The sequence below is a fragment of the Hippopotamus amphibius genome, chromosome 5 (genome assembly GCF_030028045.1).
Source record: "Hippopotamus amphibius kiboko isolate mHipAmp2 chromosome 5, mHipAmp2.hap2, whole genome shotgun sequence".
Lineage (NCBI taxonomy): Eukaryota > Metazoa > Chordata > Mammalia > Artiodactyla > Hippopotamidae > Hippopotamus > Hippopotamus amphibius.
The window spans coordinates 6,532,332-6,559,041 of record NC_080190.1 but is presented as its reverse complement, the minus strand read 5'-3'; the positions used below and the strand labels follow the sequence as shown (position 1 = coordinate 6,559,041).

At 44.2% G+C, this 26,710-nt stretch overlaps 1 protein-coding gene across 7 annotated transcripts in view; it reads left to right on the top strand.

The window, feature by feature from the left end:
- The window catches only part of FANK1 (fibronectin type III and ankyrin repeat domains 1), a 102,573-nt gene that overhangs the window by 61,255 nt on the left and 14,608 nt on the right, over positions 1-26,710 (top strand). For all 7 annotated transcript variants that reach the window (XM_057734166.1, XM_057734165.1, XM_057734171.1 and 4 more), the window contains 2 exons: positions 16,301-16,478; positions 24,111-24,235. In XM_057734166.1, the coding sequence (XP_057590149.1) occupies positions 16,301-16,478; positions 24,111-24,235 (303 nt within the window). The remainder of the gene's footprint in view (positions 1-16,300; positions 16,479-24,110; positions 24,236-26,710) is intronic.

Genomic DNA, 26,710 nt, shown 5'->3' with positions numbered 1-26,710 from the left:
CTGTTGCTGGTGGTCATCTCAGGGGAGGAGGTTATGAGAGAACTTTTATCTCCTGTTTCAATATTTCTGTGTTGCTTGATTTTTTAAAAAAAATCAGTGAGTAGGTATTGCTTTTATATTAGAAAAAAAGTTACGCTATCACCTTTTGGGGAAAATGTGCTTAATTGAGAGAATTATTTTTCAGTTTCCAATATTATTTATTTATTTATTTGCTGCATTGGGTCTTTGCTGCTGCATGCGGGCTTTCTCTAGTTGTGGAGAGTGGGGGCTACTCTTCATTGCTGCTTATTGCAGTGATTTCTCTTGTTGCAGAGCACAGGCTCTAGGCGCATAGGCTTCAATAGCTGCTGCATGTGGGCTCAGTAGTTGCGGCACACGGGCTTAGTTGCTCTGAGGTATGTGGGATCTTCCCAGAGCAGGGCTCGCACCCATGTCCCCTGCATTGGCAGGCAGATTCTCAACCACTGTGCCACCAGGAAAGTCCCTCAGTTTCCAATATCTGAATAGCTGTCTTTGTTTCTTTTTTGAGATAGTACAGCAGGCTTTTTAGAACTCATCCAAGTAGTTCGTATTTATTACCTTCTTTGTTAATTGATGTTATACTTGAATGCCTTACATGGGCCAGTTTTCATTTGTCAGATTATTTTGTAATTTTGGTTTTTAAAAGGGATATACATTTACATACTATAGTAAGACAGTGTGAATGAAAAAAAAAAAAAAAACTATGGTTTAAAGATAATTTCAAGTAGAAATCTCCTAAACATTTTAAGTAAGTTTAAGGAAAGAATTGAAGGGTTGAAGGGGGCGGGGGTTGGGGGGGAGGTGTGAGAAGAGTGGGAGGAGGTTGAGGAAGGAAGTTGGAAAGGTTGAAGAGGGAAGCAGTACCTGATGGGAAGATTAAAAAGATTTGTGTTCAAGCTGAGATCAAAGCTGTACATTTGTAACGAGTGCAGAGAGGGGAAGTAAATCTGTTTTCAAACTGTTTCTTAGACATTGGAGGAGAGACTTTTTAGGAGGAGAACTATAACATACTAGCTGCCTTTGAATTTTGTTTGCTGAACAGGTTTACTATTTACAGTGAAGGGTCTGACAATGAATCTTGGCCCTTAAGACATGCTTAGAGGCAAGAAACAGTTGAATATGAAAGCAGTCCCATAGTAGAAGCAGGAGATTTCTTATTCAGGATATTATTCTGACAAATGCAAAGAACAATGGCCATTATTTATAATTAATACTCAATTTATGATCCTGGTTCTTTTGATACTGGCTGTGAAAGTACCATTTTTTTTTCTGTGTACACTGTGGTAACCTATTTAGAATGAGTGAGTTTGGAGAAACGTATGGTTGAAAATTGTTTTTATATGGTAAGTTCAGCCAGTCCTTCTGTTTGTTCTTTTTAATCATGAACCATTGCTGTTGGAGAACCAGGGACATGGTTATACGTTTTAAAAGAACCTCATTTGGAAGAGCACGGTACGTGGCAAATGTATTGATATATAATGAAAATTGCAGTGATTACTCTTAAAGATTCCTGTTTATCAGCTATGTTGATAACGAGGGTTCAGTTTTCCTCTGGAGGTCTTAATGTTAGTTGGACCACTCTGTTCCTTTCAGAATTATCAGATCCATTTTTAGGTTTGGATTTGCATTCCGAGAAGGTTGCACGGCACTTTACTGTGACAGGAAGTGGAACGATGGGTCCTTTTTCTTGCTGTCATGTTCTTCATTGCCTTTTCTGGGCTGCATCCTTGAGGCATGAGCTCAAATGTTTCTTGGCACCTTAGTCTTTTTCCTTTAGAGCAACGATCACAATTGTAGGAATTGTTTTGGGGTCTCTTGTCGTACGTTTGCATCTGCTGCGAGACCAGACTCTGTGAGAACTGGACCTGCCCGTCTTGTCTTCTCATACTCTCAATACTGAGCAGAGTGCCTACCACATAGCAACATTCAAAAAGAGTTATGACAACCAAAGAACAGAGTATGGTTCGAAAACAGGAGATTGGTGGGAGAGGGAGCAGAGAAGGAAAGCGGTGGTTGAGAGAAATTTAAGACCATAACCCCTGATGTAATCACACTTTAAACTGTAAGAATGCACCAAAAAGCTGTAGGGTTTCAAAGATTTTCATGTCAGTATGCTTCATTCCATTATATTTGTGTGAATAAGAGAGGTTCATAACAGTATTTATGTTACAACCTGGATTGAGTTAGTTTTTATAGGGCTGCGTGGGAGGCAACTGACAAACATAGGAGTCAAGAGACAGTGTCACATCCTATGGGATGATGCATATGAACTAGAAGATGGGCAATGTGATGATTTGACCTCCCAAAACATAAGCACTGGAGACCTCTCTTTCTATCTACGTTTCATACCTACTGGTAAATAATATGCAGTTGAAGTACTGATAAGCCTTGACAGCTATAGAATAAAATATGCTAAGTTATATATTATGGATTAAGACACTACTTATCTTTCATAGTTAAATTATTTGCCACCTATTTTAAGGAGTAATACAAAATCCCTTGAATGTTTGAATAATGACCGATCAGCTTGGATCAAACATTAATTCAAAGTGGTGTTGGGGTGGAAAGTGACGGGACCTCAGTTCATCTCAAGGAGCTTAGTCTCTAATTGGATTGAACTTGTCATTGGAATGTAGAAAATATTAAAGGCTTGTAACTCCCAAGGATTTCTGAATTTGAAACTGGACCACCTTTATATAACATGTTAAAGTAGTTTTGAAGTATAGGTTACCTGGATACCCATTGACTTGGGAGATGAGTAGGACAATAAGGATGTAAATACATCCATGCATGCAGTACCTTGTTCTGTTCTTTTACTAAATAGTTCAGGCATAACAGATATAAGATAATAAATATTCATGTGCCACCACCCAGCTTAGGAAATAAAATGTTGCCAATAAAATTATTTCTCTGCCATTCCATTCCTTTCTCTTCATCTTCCTTTTGATGTAGTTTTGTTTTCTCAAGCTTTATGTAAGTTGTATCATTCTGTACACATCATTTGACAACTTGCTTTTGTGATTCAACCTGTCCCCACCCCGACTAATTAATATAGATATATTTAATCCACTTCAATCCAATGTATGAACATTCATAATTTGTCCAGTCCTCTCATGCCAGCCATTTAGGTGGTTTTCAATTTTTCCCAACTGCATAGTTGCTGTGAACATTCCTGCACATCAGGGACTGTAGCTGGGAGTGGAATTCTCACTTCCTGAACTTTACTTCACTTTGCTAGGTTGCTCTTCAAAGAGATTTCCCAACTTGTGCTTCCATTGGCAGTTTAGGAGCGTTGCCTCTGTATCTCTTCTCTGCCATTGGCAGATTTCAGTTTTTTTAAAGTTTGACTGTGCAATCTCATTGTTTGAATTGCATCATTCCGATCATTGGTGAGGTTGTGTGTGCTGCACTGGCATTCTGCTTCTGCTGAGTGGCTTGGGCAGACCCTTTGGTGGTGGGGTTTTCTTAAGAATGTATATATTCTACAAACAAACAACCCAATCAAAAAATGGGCATCGGACCTAAAGAGACCTTTCTCGAAGAAGACATACAGATGGACAAGAGACACATGAAAAGATGTTCCACATCACTAATTAGAGAATTGCACATCAAAATTACAATGAAGTATCACCTCACACCGGTCAGAATGCCCATCATCAGGAAGTCTACAAATAATAATTACTGGAGAGGGTGTGGAGAAAAGGGAACCGTTCTGCATTGTTGGTGGGAACATAAATTGGTGCAGCCACTATGGAAAACAGTATGCAGTTCCTTAAAAAACTAAAAATAGAGCTACCACATGATCCAGCAATCCCACTCCTGTGCACGTATCTGGAGAAAACTCTAATTTGAAAAGATACATGCACCCCAGTGTTCATAGCAGTATAATTCAGAGTAGCCAAGACATGGAACCAACCTAAACATCCACTGACAGAGGAATGGATAAAGAAGATGTGGTACATATATACAATGGAACATTACTCAGCCATTAAAAACGAAGGAAATACTGCCATTTGCAGCAACATGGATGGACCTAGAGATTATCATACTAAGTGAAGTAATTCAGACAGAGACAAATATCATATGATGTTACTTATAATGTGGAATCTAAAATATGACACAAATGAACTTATTTACAAAACAGAAATAGACTCACAGACCTAGAGAACAAACTTATGGTTACCAAAGGGGAAGGGGGTGGGGGAGAGGGGATAAATTAGGAGTTTGGAATTAGCAGATACAAACTACCGTACATAAAGTAGGTAAACAACAAGGTCCTACTCTATAGCACAGGGAACTATTATTCAATATCTGTAATAAACTATAACAAGAATCTGAAAGAATATATATATTTCTATATATATAAATAAAATAACTGAATCACTTTTCTGTACACCAGAAACAAACACAACATTATAAATCAACTACACTTCAATTAAAAAACATAAGCTAAGCAGATGCATTGTGAACATTGCCCTGTTGTCACTAACACATCTTGCCATTTCTCACTATAAATACATTTTAAATTTCAACGACATGCTCTATGTCAAAAGAGTATAAGTAGTGATTTGACTTTTCGTATCTGATTGTGAAAGGCATTGTCATTTCACGGGGACTCATAGCTGGTTTCCACTGAAGAGCTATGAGGCTTCACACCACGCAGCCTGTGCCCAGGAGAACAGGCTCTGAGTTAGAAGCCTGGGCTGACAGCCCTGCCCACCACTTGCAGGTTTTGAAGACTTGAACAAGCTGCTTTACCTCTTTGAGGCTTGGTCAGCTCCTCTCCCTTTCTCATTGTGAGGTTTAGACACACTGTTGAGTGTGCTCCAAGCCAGCCTGCAGTAACTTGTAGTTATTAGGGAAAAGAATAGCTTAGAAGAACACTTCTTTGTCTGTTACCTATTAGCCATATAGAATTCCAAGCAGGGTTTCCATGTAGCAAAAAGTATAAAATAGGTGAGCATTTTCAGAAGTGTTACCACTACCTTATGTCTGTGAAGCCCTTATACATCTCAAGTCACTTTTCAGTATTCTTTAATCACATTATTTTTTTTTCTTTGCAGTAAATCTGACAGGCAGGGAAGGTATTATCCCCACACTCCCGATGAGGGATATCTGTGGTGGAGTCAAGGCAGGGGGGAGAGATTCCTGATTCTTACTCTAGGAGGTTTTGTCATTTGTGTTTTGCTTGTTCAGCTTTTGTGTTTGGTTTTCGATGTCTGAAGTGATTTTTGCCCTTGAAGAGCTTACTAGCAAAGTAGGGAGAAGCAGCTTTGAGCAGTTTGCATTTTACATTGTTTCCTCTTAAAGATAAGGATGCTTGGGAATAACACTATGAGAAAATTTTCTAAAGAAATTAAAATGTTTTCAATAAATGACGTACTCTTTGCCCACAGGCTCTGCTAGACTCCTCCCCCGATCCTTCAAAACTCACATAAGGGTCCCTCCTCTGCCCCAGGTTAGATGGGGGGCCCCCTCTGCTCCTGCCGCCTCCCCTTTCCCAGCGGCGTGCCTCTGGTTTGTATGTGGTGCCAGGGTTCCCTGCTGGTCCCTTAGCACCCTTCCCCCACCTCCTGATTGTGCTCGTGGGCTTGGGACACGGAGTCGGGGTCCCACCAACATGCTGAATGAACGGATGTAAACTTACTCCTTGGAAATACATGTGGTGCAGAATATCTCCTTGACACCAAAGTGGTCAATAAATTGAACCAGAGAGTAATTGAAACGTCTCATACTATGAAGCACCCACATTGACTTATTCTTGGTTTATTTTTATCAGACTCGTTTCTGTTATATACATACAAGCTCAGGGAGGAAGAATCTAGACTGGTAGTTTTATCTTAGCTGAATTTTGTTTTCATGAGTGAAAATGCGCAATTCTGTTTTTCTTATTCAATGCTATTACAACATTAAAATTTACCAAAAACCCAGCATAATTCTACCACTCTAATTGTCTTTCATATTTCTGAATTCTTTTTTGCTTCTGTCCATATGCATCTGTAGATTTTATTATCATCAGTGTCTACGCAGATTTGTATTCCTCCCTCAGCATATATACTTACACTAGTATATATTCGTCCATGTGGCTTCATAGTGGCTAAATATTCTTGCATTTAAGTGATGTACTACAGTGGATGTAACTAATTCTTTATTCTCAGGCATTTATATTGTTTGCAGTTTTTGCTGCTATCAATGATGCTAAAGTGATTCTCTTGGTTTTTATGTTATTTATGTATCTATGTATTTAAATATAGGCAGGTAGTAGACAGCATATAGAGAGCTTGGGGGCATGGTTCTGGAGTCACGTTGCCTGGGCTCAAATTCTTGTTCTGCTGCTTACTTGATGCCCTCCCAGGCAAGTTATATGACCTTCGTGTGTCTATGGTCCATCTCTAAAATGGGGGAAATTCTAGCACTTCCTAAGATTGCTGTGAAGATTAAATGATAAAACATATGTAAGTTGCTTAGGACACAGGGACTTCCCTGGTGGTACAGTGGTTAGGACTCCATGTTCCTGATGCAGGGGGCGCAGGTTTGATCCCTGCTCAGGGATCTAGATCCCACATGCATGCCACAACTAAGAGTTCTCATGCCACAACTATGGAGACTGCAAACGGCAACTAAGGAGCCCGCCTGCTGCAACTAAGACCCAGCACAACCAAATAAATAAATGAATGAATAGTTAAAAAATTGCTTAGGACACAGTCTGATACAAAGTGAAGGCTCATTGAAACTTAACAATTAAACGCTATTTACAATAGCCAAGGCATGGAAGCAACCTAAATGTCCATCGACAGATAAATGAATAAAGAAGATGTGGTACATATATACAATGGAATATTAGCCATAAAGAAGAATGACATAATGCCCATTTTCAGCAACTTGGATGGACCTAGAGATTATCATATTAAGTGAAGTAAGTCAGGCAAAGACAAGTATCATATGATATCACTTATATGTGGAATCTAAACAAATGATACAGATGAACTTATTTACAAAACAAATACACTCACAAATGTAGAAAACAAACTTACAGTTACCAAAGGGGAAAGGGGAGAGGGATAAATTAGATGTTTGGAATTAACAGATACATGCTACTATCAATATATATAAAATAAACAACAAGGTCCTACTGTATAGCACGGGGAACTGTACTTAATATCTTGTAATAACCTATAATGGAAAAGAATCTGGGAAAGAATATATAGAAACTGAATCACTTCACTGTGCACCTGAAACTAACACAACATCCTAAATTAACTATACTTCAATAAAGAAATTTTAGCTATTAAGTAATCCAGGTTTAGGGGACAGGATTGGAGGTAGGTGGAAGCACAGATGAGATAAGATTGGCCATAATCTCGCTGATAATTGATGAAGCTGGGTGTCAGGTACAAGGAGATTCACTACACTGTACTATTCTTTCTACTTTTTTATATGTTTGAAATTTTTTAATAATAGAAAGTAAAAGTACACATAATAAAAACATTTTAGCTTCTAAATTTATTTTTTGGTTTTGAATTATTTTCTTTGGACATGTTTCTAGGAGCAGGGTCACCATGTGGGGTATTTTTATAATCACTGTTTTGAATATAGCCAGATTGCTTTAGTAAAGGTTTGACGTATGGTGCTATCCACAAACTCTAAGCCTGTTTTAGCACAGTATTAAACAGCGTAAGATATTACCATGACATGTTTGTCACCCATAAAATGTCATAAATAAAATGGTACCTCAGAGTTATTTCCCCTGTTTTAAAGTTAGTAGGAACTTCAAGCATTTTCTTAATTGTGGTTACTGGTGGTTCTCATTTAAAAATTTTTAAGTTTTCTACTTCTGTCCTTGATCCTTTCATCTATGAGGGTTTTTTAGGATTCATTTTATGAAAGCAGTATAATAGTTTGGTGGAATAAACTCATTTTAACTGTCATATTTCATTTTTAAGTGAAAGAAGAAACTGTCATCACTATGTGGGTATTATGGTATTTGATTGGAAAATTCCTTCTTTAATATGTATTCATGGCAAACACATTTTTTGGCACTTTTAAAATCCCAGGTGTAGGAATAACTACAATCTCTACGTCCTGCTGATCTGGAACACGTTCTTGATTTATGGTTGCTATAAATGCGTGGTCGAGCTGTGATGAATAGCTCCGACGTGGGCACCACCACTCTTCCTCATATAGCGTCCCCTCAGTGTGCTCTCATCTTCATGGCGGACCATCTGCCACCAGAGGCCAGGCTGCAGATGTCCCTTGTCAATGAAATTTGAGCTCAGTAAATTTGCAGGTGTCTTTGGAAGGACAGGGAAACTACCATTCTGCTTTTACGGTATCCCAAATTTATAATGAACGTACTCACGTTGGCTTTCTCTCCTCCTCAGTCCCTGCTTTTCATGATGCCGATCACAATTGCTAATTCCAGTACACATCGTGATCACAAATGCTCTGTAGCTCTTAAAATGTGTTCAGCTGCCTCTTGTTAAGATGCTGAGTCATGGTTTTACCCATCTTTGAGTTTCCTCCTATAGGGCTGGCACATTTCTGTTATAGTATTACAACCTACATATTTAAAATTTTAGAATGCTAAGGCCTAATATTGTACAGTGGTTTATTTAAACTGTATAGTTTTCTCTGTTTAAACCTGTAATTTGTAAATAATAGCTTTTTAAAATGGATTTCTGGTGTACTGGAGAGCCACGTTTTTTATACCATCTTCATAACCATAGGGACTGCATGGTGACAGTGTATGAAGCCCTCTGTTTCATTTTCATAGTATTTATTACTTGACAAAAGGCAAGAGGGGCACAAAACTGTTTTGTCAGATTTGCATAAGAACTTTCTTATAAAAAGCTTTTATAGTATACAACACATACATAAATTCTCATATAATTGTCCTTTTGAGATCAGCCTTGTAGTTTTGCTGCTGCTTTTCTTTGTTCATTTTTTTGGAAAACTTTTTTTGGGTATATTTATTTATTTTATTTTACTGAGGTATAATTGACACCTGACATTATGTTTCAGGTGTACAACATAATGACTCGATATTTGTATACATAGCAAAATGATCACCATCGTAAGTCTAGGTAACATCCATCACCATGCAGACTTTAAGCATTTTTTCCCTTTTATTGTGTGTGTGTGATGAGGACTTTTAATATCTACTTTTGGCAGCTTTAAAATATGCAATATTAACTGTAGTCACCATGCTGTACGTTCATCCCCATGACTTAATTATTTTATAGCTGGAGGTTTGTAACTTTTGACCCCCTTCACCCATTTTACATACCCACCCCCCCTGACCCTGGCCATATCCCACTGGCCTCTGGCAACCACCAATCTGTTCTCTGTTGAAAAACTTTTAAGATAAAAATCTGCCCGGATGGAAAGAGCCTAATAGTTGTTTAAAGGAAAGATGCAGAATTGAAAGCAAGGCTTTTTTTCCCCCTTTTTGTTAGTAATCTTTCGAAAAGTTAGAATAAACTTTAAGCCTGAATTTGTGACATAACATTATGTGATTGGCTAAATTTGGATACTGGTTATCAGACTTAAATAAGCAAAAGCACCTTTTGAAAGATCTGATACTTATTATCGGGAAAAATAGCGTTCTAAAACTTCTGTATAAAAAGTAGCGTCTAAGTTGTGTCTATGAATATGTGTTTGTGAGTGTGTTGTGTGTGTGTGTAAATATATATTATAAAGTTTATGAAAACAATTCCCCCAAATAGTGTTTCTACTTAGATAAATATAAAAACAAATGTGCATATAAACATCCTCATTAAAAAATAGCAAAAAGGCGAGCTTTTGAGTTTTTCAAAATGTTGATTGTAGTCACTTTAGGAAAGTTACATTATTACTTGCCATACAGCCAGTAGGTTCATCCCAGGGTAGAATGAGTCAGGGCTGTTATCCTAGATAAGCTTACCTCCCCTTGCAATTCTAGCTTCACTGTGAAACTTGAGGATGATAAAATTTAAGGATAAAGGTACTTGTTCATGTATTGGTAGTAAACTCAATTTAGCATACTTTCTGATAAGGTGCCTGCTCCCTGCCCGGGTACAAACAACCTTCTCAGATTATCTGTGAGTTATTTCACTAATTGTTTTACCCACATTCGAGAACCTTTTCTCCTCCACATTCTATGCTGAACATCAGGAGGCACCTGTCTGGCTTCCTACCCACTTCACAGTGTCAAAGTGAATGTCACTAAACCTCTTGGCCTCTTGGCCTCCTGTGGTCCTCCTAGACCATCTTATCTTCCTTTCTGTGGATTGAGGCCCTGAAGACGAGCAGCCTTCCTGACCCCAGTGCTGAGAGGGAGCTGCCCTTGCCCCCTCCCCCTGTGTGTGACATCCCCACACTTCATTCATTCAGATAATTACCTGGCTTTCACTGTCTCCCTTTCTCTTGCTAAGTTCTCTTGCTCATTTAAAAATATCCTTGGGGTTCAAAAGCATTCACAGTTTAAACGTGATTTAAAGTGAGTGGCTGGAGGAAATCTGGAGATCTAACCAATAGTGGATTTTTCACTCCAGGTCTGCACATTACATCTCTGTTCCTGAGAGCAGTGCGGTACAAGGTTAAAGTCAGGACTCCTGAGCCAGGTGGCCCGTGTTTTCGTCCTGGTTCTGCCAGTTATCACTCTGTGACCTTGGGGAAGTTACTTAACCGCTGTGTCTGAGATTTTTTTTTTTATAATGGTCAAGATAAAAATCCTTATACCTTATAGAGTTGTAGTGAAAATTAAATGAGTGAATAAAGTATCCATGACGGTATCTGGCACAAAGTGAGTGTCACGTAGCTGTGCTGCAGTCTTGTGTTCTCCTCCCAGGAGAGGGCCTGTGACTGCTGTTTCTGTCACCCCCTCCCGGGGGCTCGGAGCTAACCCGGGCCTCTGTCCCCTTGGCACAGTGATGTTTGCACTCTGGCTAGTGACCTGTTCATATACCTATTTTAGAATCTATCCTAAAACTAACATCCTCAAATATTTGTCATGACAAAAACACCAGAATTTTTATCAAAGAGAAAGCACAAACTACAGTCAAATGTTGTAAGGATTAAAACACACCTGTCAGCTGACTCTAGGTTGGCTGAAAACCAAAACAAGTTTGGCCTCACCCCCTATTTATTTTTTGGCCACCTAGAAAGCCATCAGCTCTTACCTGATGAGGACATTCACTCATGGGCCGACCCTCTGGGTCCTGTCTGGCATTAATAGTTTTCTGCCAAAAGCGGCTCTTGCCTAGCTGGAGATTTGCATCTTGATAGGTTGTGCTTCAAAGTAAAGATGTAGACCATCATTGCAGGTCAGTGCACTAACCTTTGGGGTTCTGGGCGAGTAAAGTGGTGCGAAGTGTTGTCTTGGGACCAGCAAAGTCAGCTGCTATGATGGCCGCGCCTTCTGTCAGTCTTCATTTACAGGTGCTGAACCTCAACGAGGCTGTGGGGCCAAGAAACTTGAATCACTCCTTAAAAGAAAGAAGTGCAACAATAAATCAACCTTGTAGACACCACCCCCTTTCTGGTGTACTGGATATAGAGGGGGTGATGGCTAGCAGGGAGGGTTCTAACTCTGTCCTGAGCCTGCAGATGGCGGTGGGCATGTTGCAGGTCTGGTGGCAGTGGACCGTCTGTGGCCTGTGCCGAGCTAACAGACAAAAGCCTCTGACTGTTTGCCAGTATCGATGATGAGTAAAGAGCAAGGCATGAGAAACACGTGCACAACTGGGAATATTATCTTTTTATTTCTCATATCAATTTGTGAACCATTTGGTTGGTCCCTTTTGAAATTTGGCATTCATTTAGAATTTCTTACCTATCGACTTCCAATGGGATTATTTTTTTTCTGTCATTTTTTTTTTTAAATTGAAGTATCGTTGATTCACAATATCGTGTTAATTTCAGGTATACAGCACAGCAATTCAGTTATGCGTGTGTGTGTATATATACATATAATATATATTCTTCTTCAGATTCTCTTCCCTTATATGTTATTACAAAATACTAAGTAGAGTTCCCTGTGCTATACAGTAGGTCCTTGTTTGTTATCTATTTTACACAAGGGTGAGTCAAAAAGTATCCACACGCTGGTAGTATTAAAACTTCTATAAATTCTATAGCCAGAGTGCGGATACTTTTCGACTCACTGTCATATATAGTGGCGTGTATATGTTAATCCCAATTTTCTAAGCTAAATGTCTTTGGAATAGAAACTTTATTCGGCTTCTACTTACATTGAGGGTAATCCATAACAGTCCACCAAGCCTGGTCTTTGAATGGTTTTTGGGGGCTCTGAAAAAGAAAAAAGAGTTGCTCGGTGACGGTGTCGTAACGTAAGGATGTGAGTCACCATTATGTTCCCCAGACAGAGTTGCTGGGACAGAATGAGATGACTCATGTCGAAAGACCGTGTCTGACACATGGTACACCATCACTAGTTAGTCGCCCCACGGGTGTTGATTAGTATTTAGAACGTTGAAATAGGTTTTGCTGAGAAAACCCACCGCTCCAGGACTTCCCTGGTGGCGCAGTGGTTAAGAATCCGCCTGTCAATGCAGGGGACACGGGTTCAAGCCCTGGTCCGAGAAGATCCCACATGCTGCTGAGCAGCTAAGCCCGTGCACCACAACTACTGAGCATGCACTCTAGAGCCCATGAGCCACAACTACTGAGCCCATACGCCGCAACTACTGAGCCCACACACCTAGAGCCCAAACTCCACAACAAGAGAAGCCACTGCAAGGAGAAACCCATGCACCAGAACAAAGAGTAGGCCCCACTCACTGAAACTAGAGAAAGCCTGTGCGCAGCAATGGAGACCCAACACAGCCAATAAATGAATAAAAAGGAGAATCCACAGCTCCATAAGAGTAATATATAGGATTTATTTTCATAGTTATTTCTTAAAATTCAATATTTCAAATATATTGTCCCAAAATTATTGAGAATCAGCATACACCCCAATGCACCACGAAGGTTTAAAATGTTAGCATTTTGCCATATGTGCCTCAAATTCTTAATGACATGAAACCTTACAAATATAGGAGTAAGTCACCCTCCCTACCCCAGCATACCTCATCCTTTCCCTGGCTTTTTCAAGAGAACTCTGTCCTGGCGGTGTGCATTCTTCCTGTCAGTGTTTTTAACTTCTACTACATACCTATGTTCATAAATAATATGTAGTGTTGTATGCCCTAAAAGGTTTATGTAAGCAGTGTAATAATGTAGTGCATCCTTCAAACCTGTGTTTTTCACACACTCATTTGAGATTCAGGTTGCTATAGAAATACTTCCTTTTAGCTGCTGTGTAGGATACCATAACTGAAATATTCCACAATTGACTTAGATACTTCATATCTGAGGGTGAGTCAAAAATTATCCTCACTCTGGCTATAGAATTGATAGAAGTTTTAATATAACCAGAGTGCCGTTAATTTTTGACTCAACCCTTGTATGTTATTTATTTATCACAAAGCACTGTGAGTTAAGTGTTTCCGACTCGGTTTTGAAGCATGTATTCAAACCCAGGTTTCTCCAATTCCATCAAGCCATGCTTTCAATAAATATTAGGAAAATAAAGTTGTAAAGAATGAGCTTGCAGGCTGCCCGCTAGTGTATCTGTGGGATCTAAATGTAAAGGAAATTGGTGGTTGTCTCTCCTCCTTGCCTGGGGCAAGCAAGATCACGGCAGCCTAGTCTTCCTGGGGGGTAGGGATGTGGGTGGGGTGGGGTGGGGTGGGGCTGCACTGCAGGAGGCCCAGGGTCTGCAGGAGTCACCTACAAATGTGGTAAATGAATGACATTTAAAAAAAATCTAGGGCTTCCTAGGTGGCGAGGTGGTTGGGAATCCCCCTGCCAGTGCAGGGGACACGGGTTCAGGCCCTGCTCCAGGAGGATCCCACATGCTGTGGAGCAACTGAGCCCATGCGACACAACTATTGAGCCCATGTGCTGCAACTGCTGAAGCCCACACACCTAGAGCCCGTGTTCCACAACAAGAGAAGCCACAGTAATGAGGAGCCCGCGCACCACAACCAAGAGTAGCCCCCACTCACCGCAACAAAAGAAAGCCCGTGCACAGCAAAAAAGACCCAACACAGCCAATAAAATAAATAAATTAATCAAAAACAAATCTAAGTGTAGTTAATCTACAATGTTGTGTTTCAGGTATACAGCAAAGTGATTCAGCTATACATATATAAATATATATTCTTTTCCAGATATTTTCTGTAGATACTGAGTATAATTCCTTTTGCTATACAATAGCTCCTTGTTGTTTACCCTTTTTATATATAGTAGTATGTATATGTTAATCCCAATCTCCTAATTTATTTCTCCTCCTGACCCCTACCCCCTTTGGTAACCATAAATTTGTTTTCCATGTCTGTGAGTTTGTTTTGTAAACAAGTTTACCTGTATCTTTTTTTTTAGATTTCACATCAAAGTGATATCAAATGACATTTGTCTTTCTCGCTCTGACTTACTTCACTTAGTGTGATAATCTGTAGGTCCATCCATGTTGCTGCAAATGGCAGTATTTCCTTCTTTTTTAATGGCTGAGTAGTGTTCCATTGTATATATGTACCACATCTTTATCCATTCATCTGTCAGTGGACGTTTAGGTTGCTTCTATGTCTTGGCTATTGTGAATAGTGCTGCTGTGAACACTGGGGTGCATGTATCTTTTCGAATTAGAGTTTTCTCCTGATATCAGTAATATTTTTGAGGCCCCAAAGACCCCGAGGGACAGGGAGAGGTTTTAAAAGAAGTGTAATGCGTGGACTCAGCCCTCAAGGAACTTAAAGTCCAGCAGGGGAGATGAAACTAACATGAAACAGAACAGCTGGGTGTGGAACAGCTGGGTTGCACTGTGCCCCTTGTCATCTTTTACAGAAATGGAATATCCTGTATTTTTCTCTGCATCTTGATTTCTCCCTCGACAATACCTTCTGGAAATCATTTCAAGGCATCTAGCATAGAATGAATTTATATATTCCATGCTATGGGCATAGCATCATTTATTTGTTCTCATTAATGGGTCATCTCCTTTTTGCTGTAAGTGGCTAAAAATCTGTAGCAGTTAATGTCCTCATATATATGTCCCTGTGTGCTCAGATTTCTGCAGGAGGGTTTACCAAGGGTGGCTGGTTGGAGAGGAGGGTATATGTATTTTTAATTTTTAACAGATGCTCACAGACTGCTTTCTAAAAAGGCTAGAATTCATATTTCCCCACCACCAATGTAGAGTGTTCTCTCCCTACATTGTCACTGCTAATACTTATGATACCCCTTTTTAATGTCTGACCGTATGTAAAGTTATATCCAATTATCATCGTTTGCTGCAGCCACTAGGGACTACAAATGCCTTTTTGGACATTGTGTTGGTTATTGTTGCTGTTTTGTCTACTGCTCATCTCTTGCCTGGTTGTTATTATTCACCTTTGGGTTTTTCCCTTGGTTCGTTTGTAAGAGCTGTTTATATAGAATGGATATCAACACTTCGTCATCTGTGTTACAAATATTTGGACCAGTGGTATCATTTTTCTGTTGGTTTTGTTTACCACTGAAGGATGATAGCAGCAAACTGAGTTTCATCGGCTCTAAGAACAATCTAAGTAGTTCCATAAGTTAAGTAGCCTTTTGGAAGGGTCCATGAGTAAAGTATGATGTCGATGGGTGTGGTACGACCTGCTTGTTGACGAATGTGGTAGCTCACTGCGTCAGCTGAATTTCCTAACACTCATGTTTTTCTTTCTTTTGTTTTTTTTTAAAGAGAACTTTATTTATTTACTGCTTTTTGGCTGCGTTGGGTCTTCGTTGCTGCGTGAAGGCTTTCTGTAGTTGCAGCGAGTAGGGGCTACTCTTCATTGCAGTGTGCGGGCTTCTCATTGCGGTGGCCTCTCCCGCTGTGGAGCATGGGCCCCAGTCGCACTGGCTTTAGTAGTTGTGGCACGTGGCCTCAGTAGTTGTGGCACTCAGGCTCAGTAGTTGTGGTGCACGGGCATAGTTGCTCCACAGCATGCGGGATCTTCCTGGACCAGGGACTGAATCCGTGTCCCCTGCATTGGCAGGCAGATTCCCAACAACTGTGCCACCAGGGAAGTCCCACTCATGCTTTTCTGATGTTCTTCAAGCCACAGGGAGGAATATTTACATGTGTACCAGATGTATAGAAAACACAGTTTGATTTTCGAGCAGCTATATTGCACTCAGCTGATTTCTCTTCCTTATGGAAATAGAGTCCTGAAATACTGTGTCTTTTTTTATTTTTATTTTTTTTTAGAAATCACACTATCCTCAAAGCCTCATCCACCTGTTGTGGGCAAAGTGACTCATCACAGCATTGAATTATACTGGGATCTGGAGAAGAAAGCCAAGCGGCAGGGACCCCAGGAGCAGTGGTTCAGGTTTTCTGTTGAAGAAGAAGACCCCAAAATGCACACTTATGGTATCATTTATACGTAGGTGCAATGTTGAACTGCTTAACATCTTGCTTTTATTTCTTGATTCGCTGGAATGGTTTCTGTTGTCTCAAAGAAGACTCATTTTGAAATTAAATGAACGAGGCAGCATCATTTGCATTCATTCTTTTCGTGAATGGTGAATTTTGGAAAATAAGCGTGAGCAGTTGCTTTGAACTTAAACCTCCTAGACCTTTGAGAGCTCCTTAGGCCACTGAAATATCCTAATGGTGTATTTTTAAAATCCAAAGTGTAGAGACAGAATCGAAGGAGAGTTGGGTGAAATCAGATGAGGTTCCCATCAGGCTGTTCTGGTCACAGATGTGACAACTTCCCGACCTCGGCTCACACCACTGCTCCCTCATTAACTCTTTCCAACCAACCTGCCGCCTTTCTCTCAACCTCCATCAGATCCTGTCTTTTTTGCCTTTTCCCTTGAATGTGTTTCTTTCTGTTTTTATACAGCTGGTTCCTTCACACCATGCACATATCATAACAAATGCTGGCCCCTCCTCACAAGGCCACCTGAAGCAGCCCTCCTCCCACCCAGCTGTCCTCTCTGTCACGACCTTGTTTCATTTGCCCTGTGACATCTAGCTCTGCCGGAGTCATTTCACTGTCGGCCTGTTCATTTTCTGTCTCCCCACCAGCCTCTAAACCCCACAAGGGGCAGGTAGGATTCCTGCCTGCGTAAGGCCCTGTCCCCGGCTCCTAGACGGTGTTGGCACACAGGGGCCCTCAAGATGCCTGTCCTGTGGGTGAATCAGTCAATGCAACAGGAATAATGAGGAAGTCAGTGTTTTCTTAGCCTTCTCCTCAACCCTTATTTCTTCCTTTGACGGCTTTAATGCTCACAACGTGACAGTGTGTTTCAGGAAGAAGACCAAAACTGAGATGCAAATACGGTTTTATATTAAACTTTCAGTTTTGACATAATGGGAGCCTCGTATCTGGCTGTAAGAAATCATACAGAGAGATCCCCTGTACCTTTTGCCATTTCCCCCAGTGGTAGCATTATGGAAAGCTGTAGGGGGGCAGTGTCACAGCCGGGACCCCAGCAACGCTGGACAGTTGCAGCACTTTGCTGGACTTCTCTCCAGGTGGCGTTGTGGTCGGGGTGCTGATGTGAGGTGCATGTGAAGGCTTCAACTGCTACCTGAACCGTGGTGTCCCTGTGATTTGATGACTGGTTCTTTGTATCTAGAAAAAAACATGCATTTCCTGAAATGTAGTTGCCATGTGAAAATAATTCCTGGCCCGACTACTTGAAATGTTATTTTAATCATGTGATGTCATGTATTATGCTCTGGTAAGTAGTTTCCACCCAAAAGCATGAATGCCGATGTGATAAATATTTCTGTTTCTCTCAGACCACAAGCCACGCTTGGGCACGTGAGCGGGGCTGTCCTGGGCGCTCCTTTACTTACTGCCTCCCTTTCTCCTTTCCTGGGTGATCAGCTGTGCCCACTGGCCCCCAGCTCGTGTCTCTCTGTGTTTTCGTGTTTTCCCAGAGACCTGGGTGCTGTCTGGCCAGCTCACCAGGATGGTTGCCTGGCCTTGCAGGACCAGCGGGGAGGCCTTCAGACCCCCAGCACTGAGCACAGTTGTGAGATGCTCACGTTCCCTCAGAGGACCAGCACAAACCTTGACGCTAGGTGGCAGAGTTAGACTGTGTTAGTCTTGACCTCTTGTCTCCTTAAATCGCTCTTCCCTAGGTGTATCATTAAAACTAGCAGATGCCTTTCTTTGAAAAAGCCATTATCTAGGCTACCTGACCTCGGGACTGTGGGTTTAAGAACTGCATTTGGACTTGTCAGTTTCTATTCGTCTTCCCCACCAGCCGGTCTTGAATCAGTGCTGTCGTCTTTGACGTGGGCTCTCCTTCTCACAGCCAGGTGTCTAGTTTTGCGAGTTCTCCCTTTACACATCCCTTCCATGCTTTCCCTCCTTAGACCATGGCATCTCCCCTACTAGGATGCAAGTGGGACCTGTTTTCTGACTGGTCATTGCCGAATCCCCAGGTCCTTTCCTGCAGTGGTCCAGCTTATTTGCTGGTTGAATGAATGGCCATAGCCCTCTTTTCCTGCCCTCTATCCCTTCCATGTTGCTGGGTTAATTTTCTTTTTAATCTTCCTTTTGTCAGATTGTCTTCAATCGGTTTTCATTGCTTGAAGTGGTCCCCAACCTTTTTGGCATCAGGGACCGTTTTCGTGGAAGACAATTTTTCCAAGGACCGGGGATTGGGGGGGTGGTTCTGGGATGACTCAAGCGCATTACATTTTTTGTGCACTTTATTTCTATTATTATTACATCAGCTCCACCTCAGATCACCAGGCATTAGATCCCAGGGATTGGGGACCCCTGGCTTGAAGGACAAAGGTCACACTCCTTAGGATAACATTTGATGCTCTTCACAGTTTGCCCACAACTGCCTTTCTTGCTATTGCTTATTTCTGAGCACAAACCTTCCAGTGACATCTGTTTACTGTCCTCTGAATATGCCTTGACTTTTCCTGCATGTGTGTTCAGCTGTTTTCCCTGCTCAGACAAACCTCCCCTTGCTCCATCCTTTCTTCCACCCAAGTCAGATTCCACCTCAACTGAGAAGCCCCCTTTTACTACCCTATTATCCACCTCTCTAACTTCCTATGATAATTGGTACCCAAGTCATGCATTTCATTCATTCAATTAGCACCTACTAGGTGCCAGACACTCTTTTGGATGCTGGGGATACGGCACTAGACAGACAAAAATTCCTCCCTCATGATGAGGAAGACAAATGATAAATAAGATATTGGGTTGGCAAAAATGTTTGTTCAGGCTTTCTGTAACCTCTTACGGAAAAACCTGAAAGAACGTTTTGGCCAACCCAATAATACATAACTCAAAATCCAGAGTATGTCAGTTGGTGGTGAGTACCAAGTAGGAAAGCAGAGCAATAGTTGGGGCTTGGAGTGGAGGTGGAGAAGGGGTCACTGAGAAGGTAACAGCTGTGCAAAGAAGCAAGTGAGGGGTGTCTGGAGGCCCTCCCCGTGAGTATCTGGAAGAATGTTCCAGGCAGGAGACACAGCAGGTGAAAACGCCTGGAGGTGGGACCATGCCTGGCGTTCTGGGTGAATGAGCAGAGTAACGGGGATGGGGCCAGCGCGGGAGGCAGGTCTCGGGGACTGTCACTCTGCGAGGTGAAGCGCCCCTGGGCACTGACGAACTGGGGAGGGGCGTGGCGCCTCTGCTCTGTGAGGGTCTCTCTAGCTGCTGAGCGGTGGACAGGCTGTGAGGAGGCAGGTGGCCAGGGCAGGAGGGACTAGCTAGGGAGCTTTTGCAGTAATTTAGGCGGGAGATAACAACGGAGTGTGAAAAGGGGTGAAATCAGGGTTTTCAAAGACAGGTTTGAAAACTTTGCTGGTGAACCAGACGGATGTGAGAGGGAGAGGGCCGTCGAGGGGGCGTCAGCAGACAGCTCAGGGTCGGCTCGTGGTGCCGCGGGAAGCAGCAGCTTCAGGAGTTCAGCAGCTCCCGACAGCAGTGCGTGTTTCCCACCCACAGCCCCCGTCGTGTGTGGCCCAGCTGGCAGAGTGGCCTCTGCCTGAACATGGCCAGTCACAGTGCCAGCGGATGCAGAGAGCGTGGCTCCTGTTTCTTGAAGCTTCTCCCCGGAATGACACACCGCACCTCCGTTTATAGTCATTAAGTCCTGCCGTGTCCAAGCTCAGCAGCGCTGGGATACAGAATCCTCGGGAGGGCACCGAGTGTCTGTGAACAAAACCCCATCTTCCACAGGTGGCACCAAGGTTGTGGCCCGAGCAACTTGAACAACAGAGATTCGGGGTGGAGCGGAAGCTCATTTGGGGATGATCAGGTGTCCAGGTGGAGAGGTCAGGGAGGCGGTTGGGGAAGAACTGGCCAGGGGAGAGTCTGGGCTGGAGGAGTGGACTTCAGTGTCATCAGCAGGAGATGGGACTAGCAAGCTGGGGGTGGAGCGCAGCGAGAGAAGAGAAGTCTGGGAGCTGGGTCTCTGGGCCTTTCAGTACTTACTTTGTTATGTTTCATGTTTGTTCAGCTCTTGCATCACATATTTGCTTTGACTGATAACAAAAGGGTATGCATTATGCTCTGGTATATTTCCTCTGTTGTGGAAAGAAGTTCTAAGATTGCTTCATCCTTTAAGCTACCACGCCTGGGCCGTGTAAAGTAGTGCTTCTCCAGAGGTTCGATAAACTGCTCCTGTGAGGTGTCCCCGCATCTGTGCTGCACTTGGTGTCACCCCTGTGTCTGCGTTGTAGTCACTGGAGGACCCCAGTGGGCAGCTGTGTCTCTGGTTCTCTCCGTGGGGCCAGCTCTCCTGATGCTGTGAGAGCCTCCACCTCCCATCACTGTACCTGGTGGCATCTGTTTTCTAAGACAGTTCTGTAGTTTCTCTTCCCAGGGGTTATGAAGGTGCTGTTTGCTTCATGGTGAGCTTATGATGTTTAGCAACATTAGATTTTATTGGCGGCACTTTTGGTTTTCTTTTGGTCTAAAGCCATGTTAAGTCTTTGCCACCTGGCAACTGAATTCTATTGAAGTTTGGGCATTGTATTCTCACTGAGCTCCTAAAGATCTTTTCAGATGCCACACATTGAGGGCTCTGTTTCTATGATTCAAATGGCTATAGATATGGACCTATGCTCACATAATGGTAAAACCCACCCATTCATAAGATTATTTTGCGCCAAGCTGATATATTTTAGTTTATTGTTGTTATTATTTTTTTAGACCATGTAGTTTTTCTGAATATTTATCTTGGTTTTAGAGCTTTTTGTTATATATGGTAAATCTATTTATATCTATCTTTAACACATCTGTTTTTTGGCTTCTTAAGGCTGTTGGTATCATTTCTTCATTGTCTTTATTAGTTTCTTTGTTATTGGTATATGATGTATCAGTTATCTATTGCTGTGTAACAAACTGCCCCAAACTTAGTGGTATGGCTCAAAATGTAAAATAGTCACATGCTTGCTCATGTTTCTACAGTTTGGAAGCATGGGGAGGGCGTGTCTCTGCTCCACAAGGTCTCGGCTGCTGGAGCTCTGTTGTGGCTGAAGGATCCAAATGGCGTCACTCATGTGTCTGATGCCTCTGCTGGGGTGGTGGGGACAATGGGTGGCTGGCCAGGCTCCTGTGTTTTCCTCTGTTGTCTGGCATCTTCCAGCGACTCTCACCAGGTGGCGTCTCCCTCCAGTGGGGAAGTTGAATGTCTTTACCTGGTGACTGGCTTCCAAGGGAGCAAAAGCAGAAGCTGCCAGGCGTATTGAGGCTGGGCCCAGAATTGCATAGCATCCCTTTGCCACATCCCGTCCTACTTAAGGGGAGAGGAACTTGACTCTAATGGTAGGAAGAATACACGCACCTGCAGGATGGGAGGCCACCTTGACTGACGTGACTTCTTTAGTTGGAGAGAAATGTGCTTCAAGGAAAGGTAGTCTCAGTGAAGAGGGCTGTGTCCACGCTTGAAGGGCAGAAGAACACAGACGAGGGTCAGAAGGGCCTCAATGCCCCTCCCCCCCATCTTTTTCTCTGCTCGGTTAGCGCTCTGACCAAGAAATCAGTTAGGTTTTGGTGCCTGGAGGAACTTGTGATGCAAAAAACAGATCTCCAAGTGTTCTGGACTTCATTATAGCTTAAAATTTTACATTTTGGATAAACAACAAAGGGAGAGAAACACAAAGGGTGAAGGGTCTATGGAAATCGTTCCCAGTTTTCAAACATGGTCCTCGAGGTCTCTGAGCGGAGACTCCTCTCAGGAGCACACATCCAGACCTGCCTGATCGCCCGGCACCAGGTTCTTCTGTCAGTTACCCTTTGCTCTCACCTAACCATTCATCCCCCCCGGGAGTCCTTGTCCTTCTGATCCTCATTCCTTTCTCAGACTGCCTGGGCCCTTCCTTCCCCTGCCGTGTCCGCCTGTCCCATGTCTCACTTTACATCAGAGGCCTCCCCACTAAGGACATGCTTCAGGGCCCCCTCTCCCCTGGCTTGCTCCTCACGGTGGAGGAGTTACGTGTCTGATGGCTGAGCTTAGGAGATAGAATTTAGAAGCCCTCCTGAGTCCTCCTAAAATATCCTGAAGGGTTCTCCTCCCCCTGGAGCAAGGGTTGGGTCAGTTCTCTAAGCAGTTAGCACCGCACCTGCAGCTGTGGGAGACACTGCTTTTCCAGGGGGGTTATCAGTAATGATGCCAGCTCCCGCACTGTCCCTGCAGCCTGACGCGGCCGTCACCCCTCCCTGTCCCAGACGGCCTCTCTTCTTGCGCCCGTCCGTGGGAGCTGGCAGATCCATCTCGGCCCTGAGCGGGTCCAGGGCTGCCTCCCCGGCCCGGCCCAGCACCGCCCACGTAATGGGCCCTAGAGAGGCTTGCTGAGGTGCGTGGAATGGAATTGATGTATAAATATTTAGGTCGCACATCAACCTTTTTGAAAGATGAGTTGTGAATCCCAAAGTATGATTCTGGCCTCTGTACAGGTCTGCTGAGAATGCAGGAAAAATTAGAGACAGAAAACGGGGAAAACGATGGTAAGCTTGGTGTCTGAGGGGCTGCAGAGAGTGTCCTGAAGGGAGGAGGGCAGGACCTGGGCTGGACGTGGAAGCAGGGAAGAAGGACGAGCTGGAGATAGTACGTCCTCATCCCCCCACCCCCCCAGTCCCTGCACAGATCAAGTCTTTGAGGTGTCAGGAGAGAAAGACTTAGATGAAGGCTTTGAAAAGAGATACATGGAATTTAATCAGATGCTCATAAAGGTTTTTGGCAGCAAGGGGGAGCTGAGGTTTTGGGTGTTATTGGGATAGACATACAACTCCGTGGACCTTTGGAGACCTGGTATCCTAGAAAGTGGGGCACGGGGGAGCCAGACCCCCAGGCCCAGCCTCACGGGCAGCGGGGCGGGTCCCAGCATCTCCTGAGTGGGCAGCATCGCAGGTCTGCGTTTCCTGGTGCTCATTCTGCGGCTCGAAACGATTTGACTCAGTCCTTCCGCCTGGAGGCCTGCAGATTTCCATCGCAGCCTCTAATCAGTTTCCTGTTCTCCAAGTGTTCAGCACCTACTTCCCACAAATGTTTTCCCAGGTGAACCTGACGGTGTGGCATGATGTGAGAGTCGTTTCTGTGCTCTCGCAGGGGCTCTGAGCAGTCACATCCTCTCCCTGCGGTGGGATTTTGCCTGCAATAGGTGCACAGCCGCCAGCCGGACAGCCTCACCATTCCTCCCGAAGACCCCGCTCAGACGTGACATATGTTCTGCTGCACTGCCTAGCTTAGCTTTCAGATGTGAACCTTTGCCATTTGAGAACAGCAACAACAAAAAATCACAGGTTAACATGAATATTTCTCCAAAGTACAAAATCACAAGCCAGCTGTGTGTTGGCCCTGGGGGAGGGGGGCCACGGCATCGAGGGCCCCCTGCCGGACGGAGTGGATGCCTGGCTTGTCCTTCATGCTCAGGAGTTCAACCCAGGGTGACAGACACCACCAAGGTCAGGTCTGTACTGGAGGTAGACAGTGTTCAGAAATTCCTTCCGCCTGCTCTTCTAGTAACTCTCAGAGGATGCTGCCCCAGTTACCTGGTGTCATCATCACGTGTGTCTCCTTCCATCTAGGGGATACGCAACCAAACACGTTGTGGAAGGTCTGGAACCACGGACCCTGTACAGGTTTCGACTGAAGGTCACCAGCCCCTCCGGAGAGTATGAGTACAGCCCAGTGGTCTCGGTATCTACAACCAGTGAGTACACAGCGCTCAAGCTCATTTATCTGCAGGTGACAGGCAGTGTAAAGGTGAAGATAGTCTGCTTTCTGCTTGGCCTTACCGGAAGCAGAAACCGTTCCATTTTTTAACGCTGTGATAACATTGTTCACTGGCCAGGCCTGGCCGTCGCATAAGGGAAGTCTAGTTATGCTTGAACAAATATGAGAGCTGTTTTTGTGCCAGCACAGCCCCGGGAGGGCACGTTCAGAAAAAAGGATGGAGTCACCTTTCTCAGGAAACAGGCCAGAGGGGTGTGGGCCCAGCAAGGGTTCCCAGTCAGGGAAGCAGGCTGCCCCCCCGGGCGACCTCAGGTGAGGGGGCCACTCAGCGTTGAGCCCCTTTAGGACACCTTCAAGGTATCTGTCATGACTTGACACAGAAATCTGATCCCTGGGGATGCTCTGGGTGAGGAGGAGTGAACAGTGCTGCTTCCGTCCACAGGACGAGGGGAGGGGGAGCCCCACACAGAGGTGGGGGCCAGAGGCCGCATCCTTTGCCCAGGGCAGACTTAAGGGTGCAGATGTTTTCCGTGATCGGTATTTTAAAACATCATGAAGGTGTGTGTGTATGCAATGCCGTCTTTGAACTAGGATGTTGCGAAAATTAAAACGGTCAGACGTGTTCTTCATGGCCCACCCACATGAAAACACAGACAAACCTCTTTTGGTTGCACAAAGGTAGTTAAACATTATTTTAAATTTTTGTGAGTTAAACATTATTTTAAAATTTCATTCAGTGTAGCATTTAGCTTGTATACGTGTATACATATTTTCTGTGACTTTCAATTGTGTCCTTTAGGTGTTTACGGATGGACATTTTTGTGTGGATGAAAGGTAGTTCAGATTTTGAGTTGGTTCATGATATCTTCTGTTGCGAACAAGGCATTAGGGGATTGGGTCTCAATTTAGCAAACGGAATTTAGTTCAAACTGAGGGTGGTGAGGGCATATACACCCCCCAAACAGTGCTCAGCTAGCTGTGAAGTAGTATAGTTTCAGGGGAGACTTTTGACGTGGAATGGTCATTTCTGGAGCTGCAGGTCAGGAAAGAGAGCTTGGCCCTGAATCTGGGTGAAAGCATTTCTCTTCTATGGAAGATATTGAGCTCTTGGAGATTTTAGGGGAAAGAAAAGAAGGCAGAGCAGCAGACTGTGCCTTAGTTCTGTGTGTGCTGAGGGAAGGCACAGAGAAGGGAGGAGAGGGGCCAGGAGGAAACTGGGCAGGGAGAGCGCGGCGTGTGAAAAGAGACTCCAGAGGGCCACTCCTCCAGGCCAGCTCTCGGCCCCCTCCCACCAGCCCCAGCCACTCCAGCACTCCTCTGGCTCTGCCCCTGCGTTCTGGGGTGCCCTCCCCTGCACTCCTGGGCATGCCGAGCCCACACCAGGGGCAGAGCTCCGCTCCAGGCCGTTCCTCGGGTGGCTTCTCCTCGTCTGCCCCGCACACCCCTCCTCCCCTGGCACAGAGCAGTGTCTCCCACCTCTAGTAACACTCCTTGCCTCTGATTTTAGGTCTTCGTTCATCTTTGTCTTCCACCTACTTCTGTGCTCCTGAAGGGCCAGGGTGGGGGGGTCAGTCACGTCTAGCTATGGAAGATCCTTAGGAAACAGGTGGGTGGACGGTAAACGAAAAGCCCCGAGTCAGCATGGGAGGGAGGGGGGGGGGCTCTGACTGGCTCAGCTTGCCCTCCTGTCTCCTGGGGGTTGGATCTGGCTCCCACAGGCTGGGGAGAGGCCCCCTGAACCTGCCAGCTGAGGGGGAACCTGGTGCACAGCCAGCCGCAGTGGGAGGCCCCTGGCATCCTTAATATCACCCCAAGCCAGGGCAGGGGCCCCTGGCCTTCTGGTCAGAGCTTTCCTGGAGTCAGGGCACCATCCTGAGCTCTTCTAGGAAGGCAGAGACCATCACAGCTCTTGATCTATCAGCTGACAAGGGTGGTGCCTGCGGGCCAGGTGTGCCTTCTCCTTGCCAAGCTGGCTTCTGAGAGGCCGCTGTGGATAATTGGTCCAGTGGTCCAAGGCCTCTGTCACTGCCATCCATGGCTTCTGTGGGTCATCAGACAAGACCTCCTGCAGGGACAAGGGTGGGCTGGAGACGAGGTTCCTAGGGAGCTGGCGTCAGGTCACAGCACGGGTGCCTGCAGCCCGGGTGCGCTCTCAACCTCAGGGCCCTCTCCTGGAGGGAAGGATCAGGTGCCCCTCCTGCTGGCTGCTGCTGCTCCCTTAGGCTGTTGTTGTCCTAATAGCCAAGGCAGACTCTCCTGAGGAGGCAGATCATGCTAAACAAAGAATTTAAAATGTGCACATTATATAAAACAAGTGAAAATGCTTCTGTGGGCTGATCATTTGCATTTGGTTTGAAAGTGTTTTAATGAATCACAAAAGCATGTACTTTGTTTGAATAAAGGATGCTCAGCCTTTTTTTTTTTCTCCCCCAGGTAAAGTACACGAGACTCT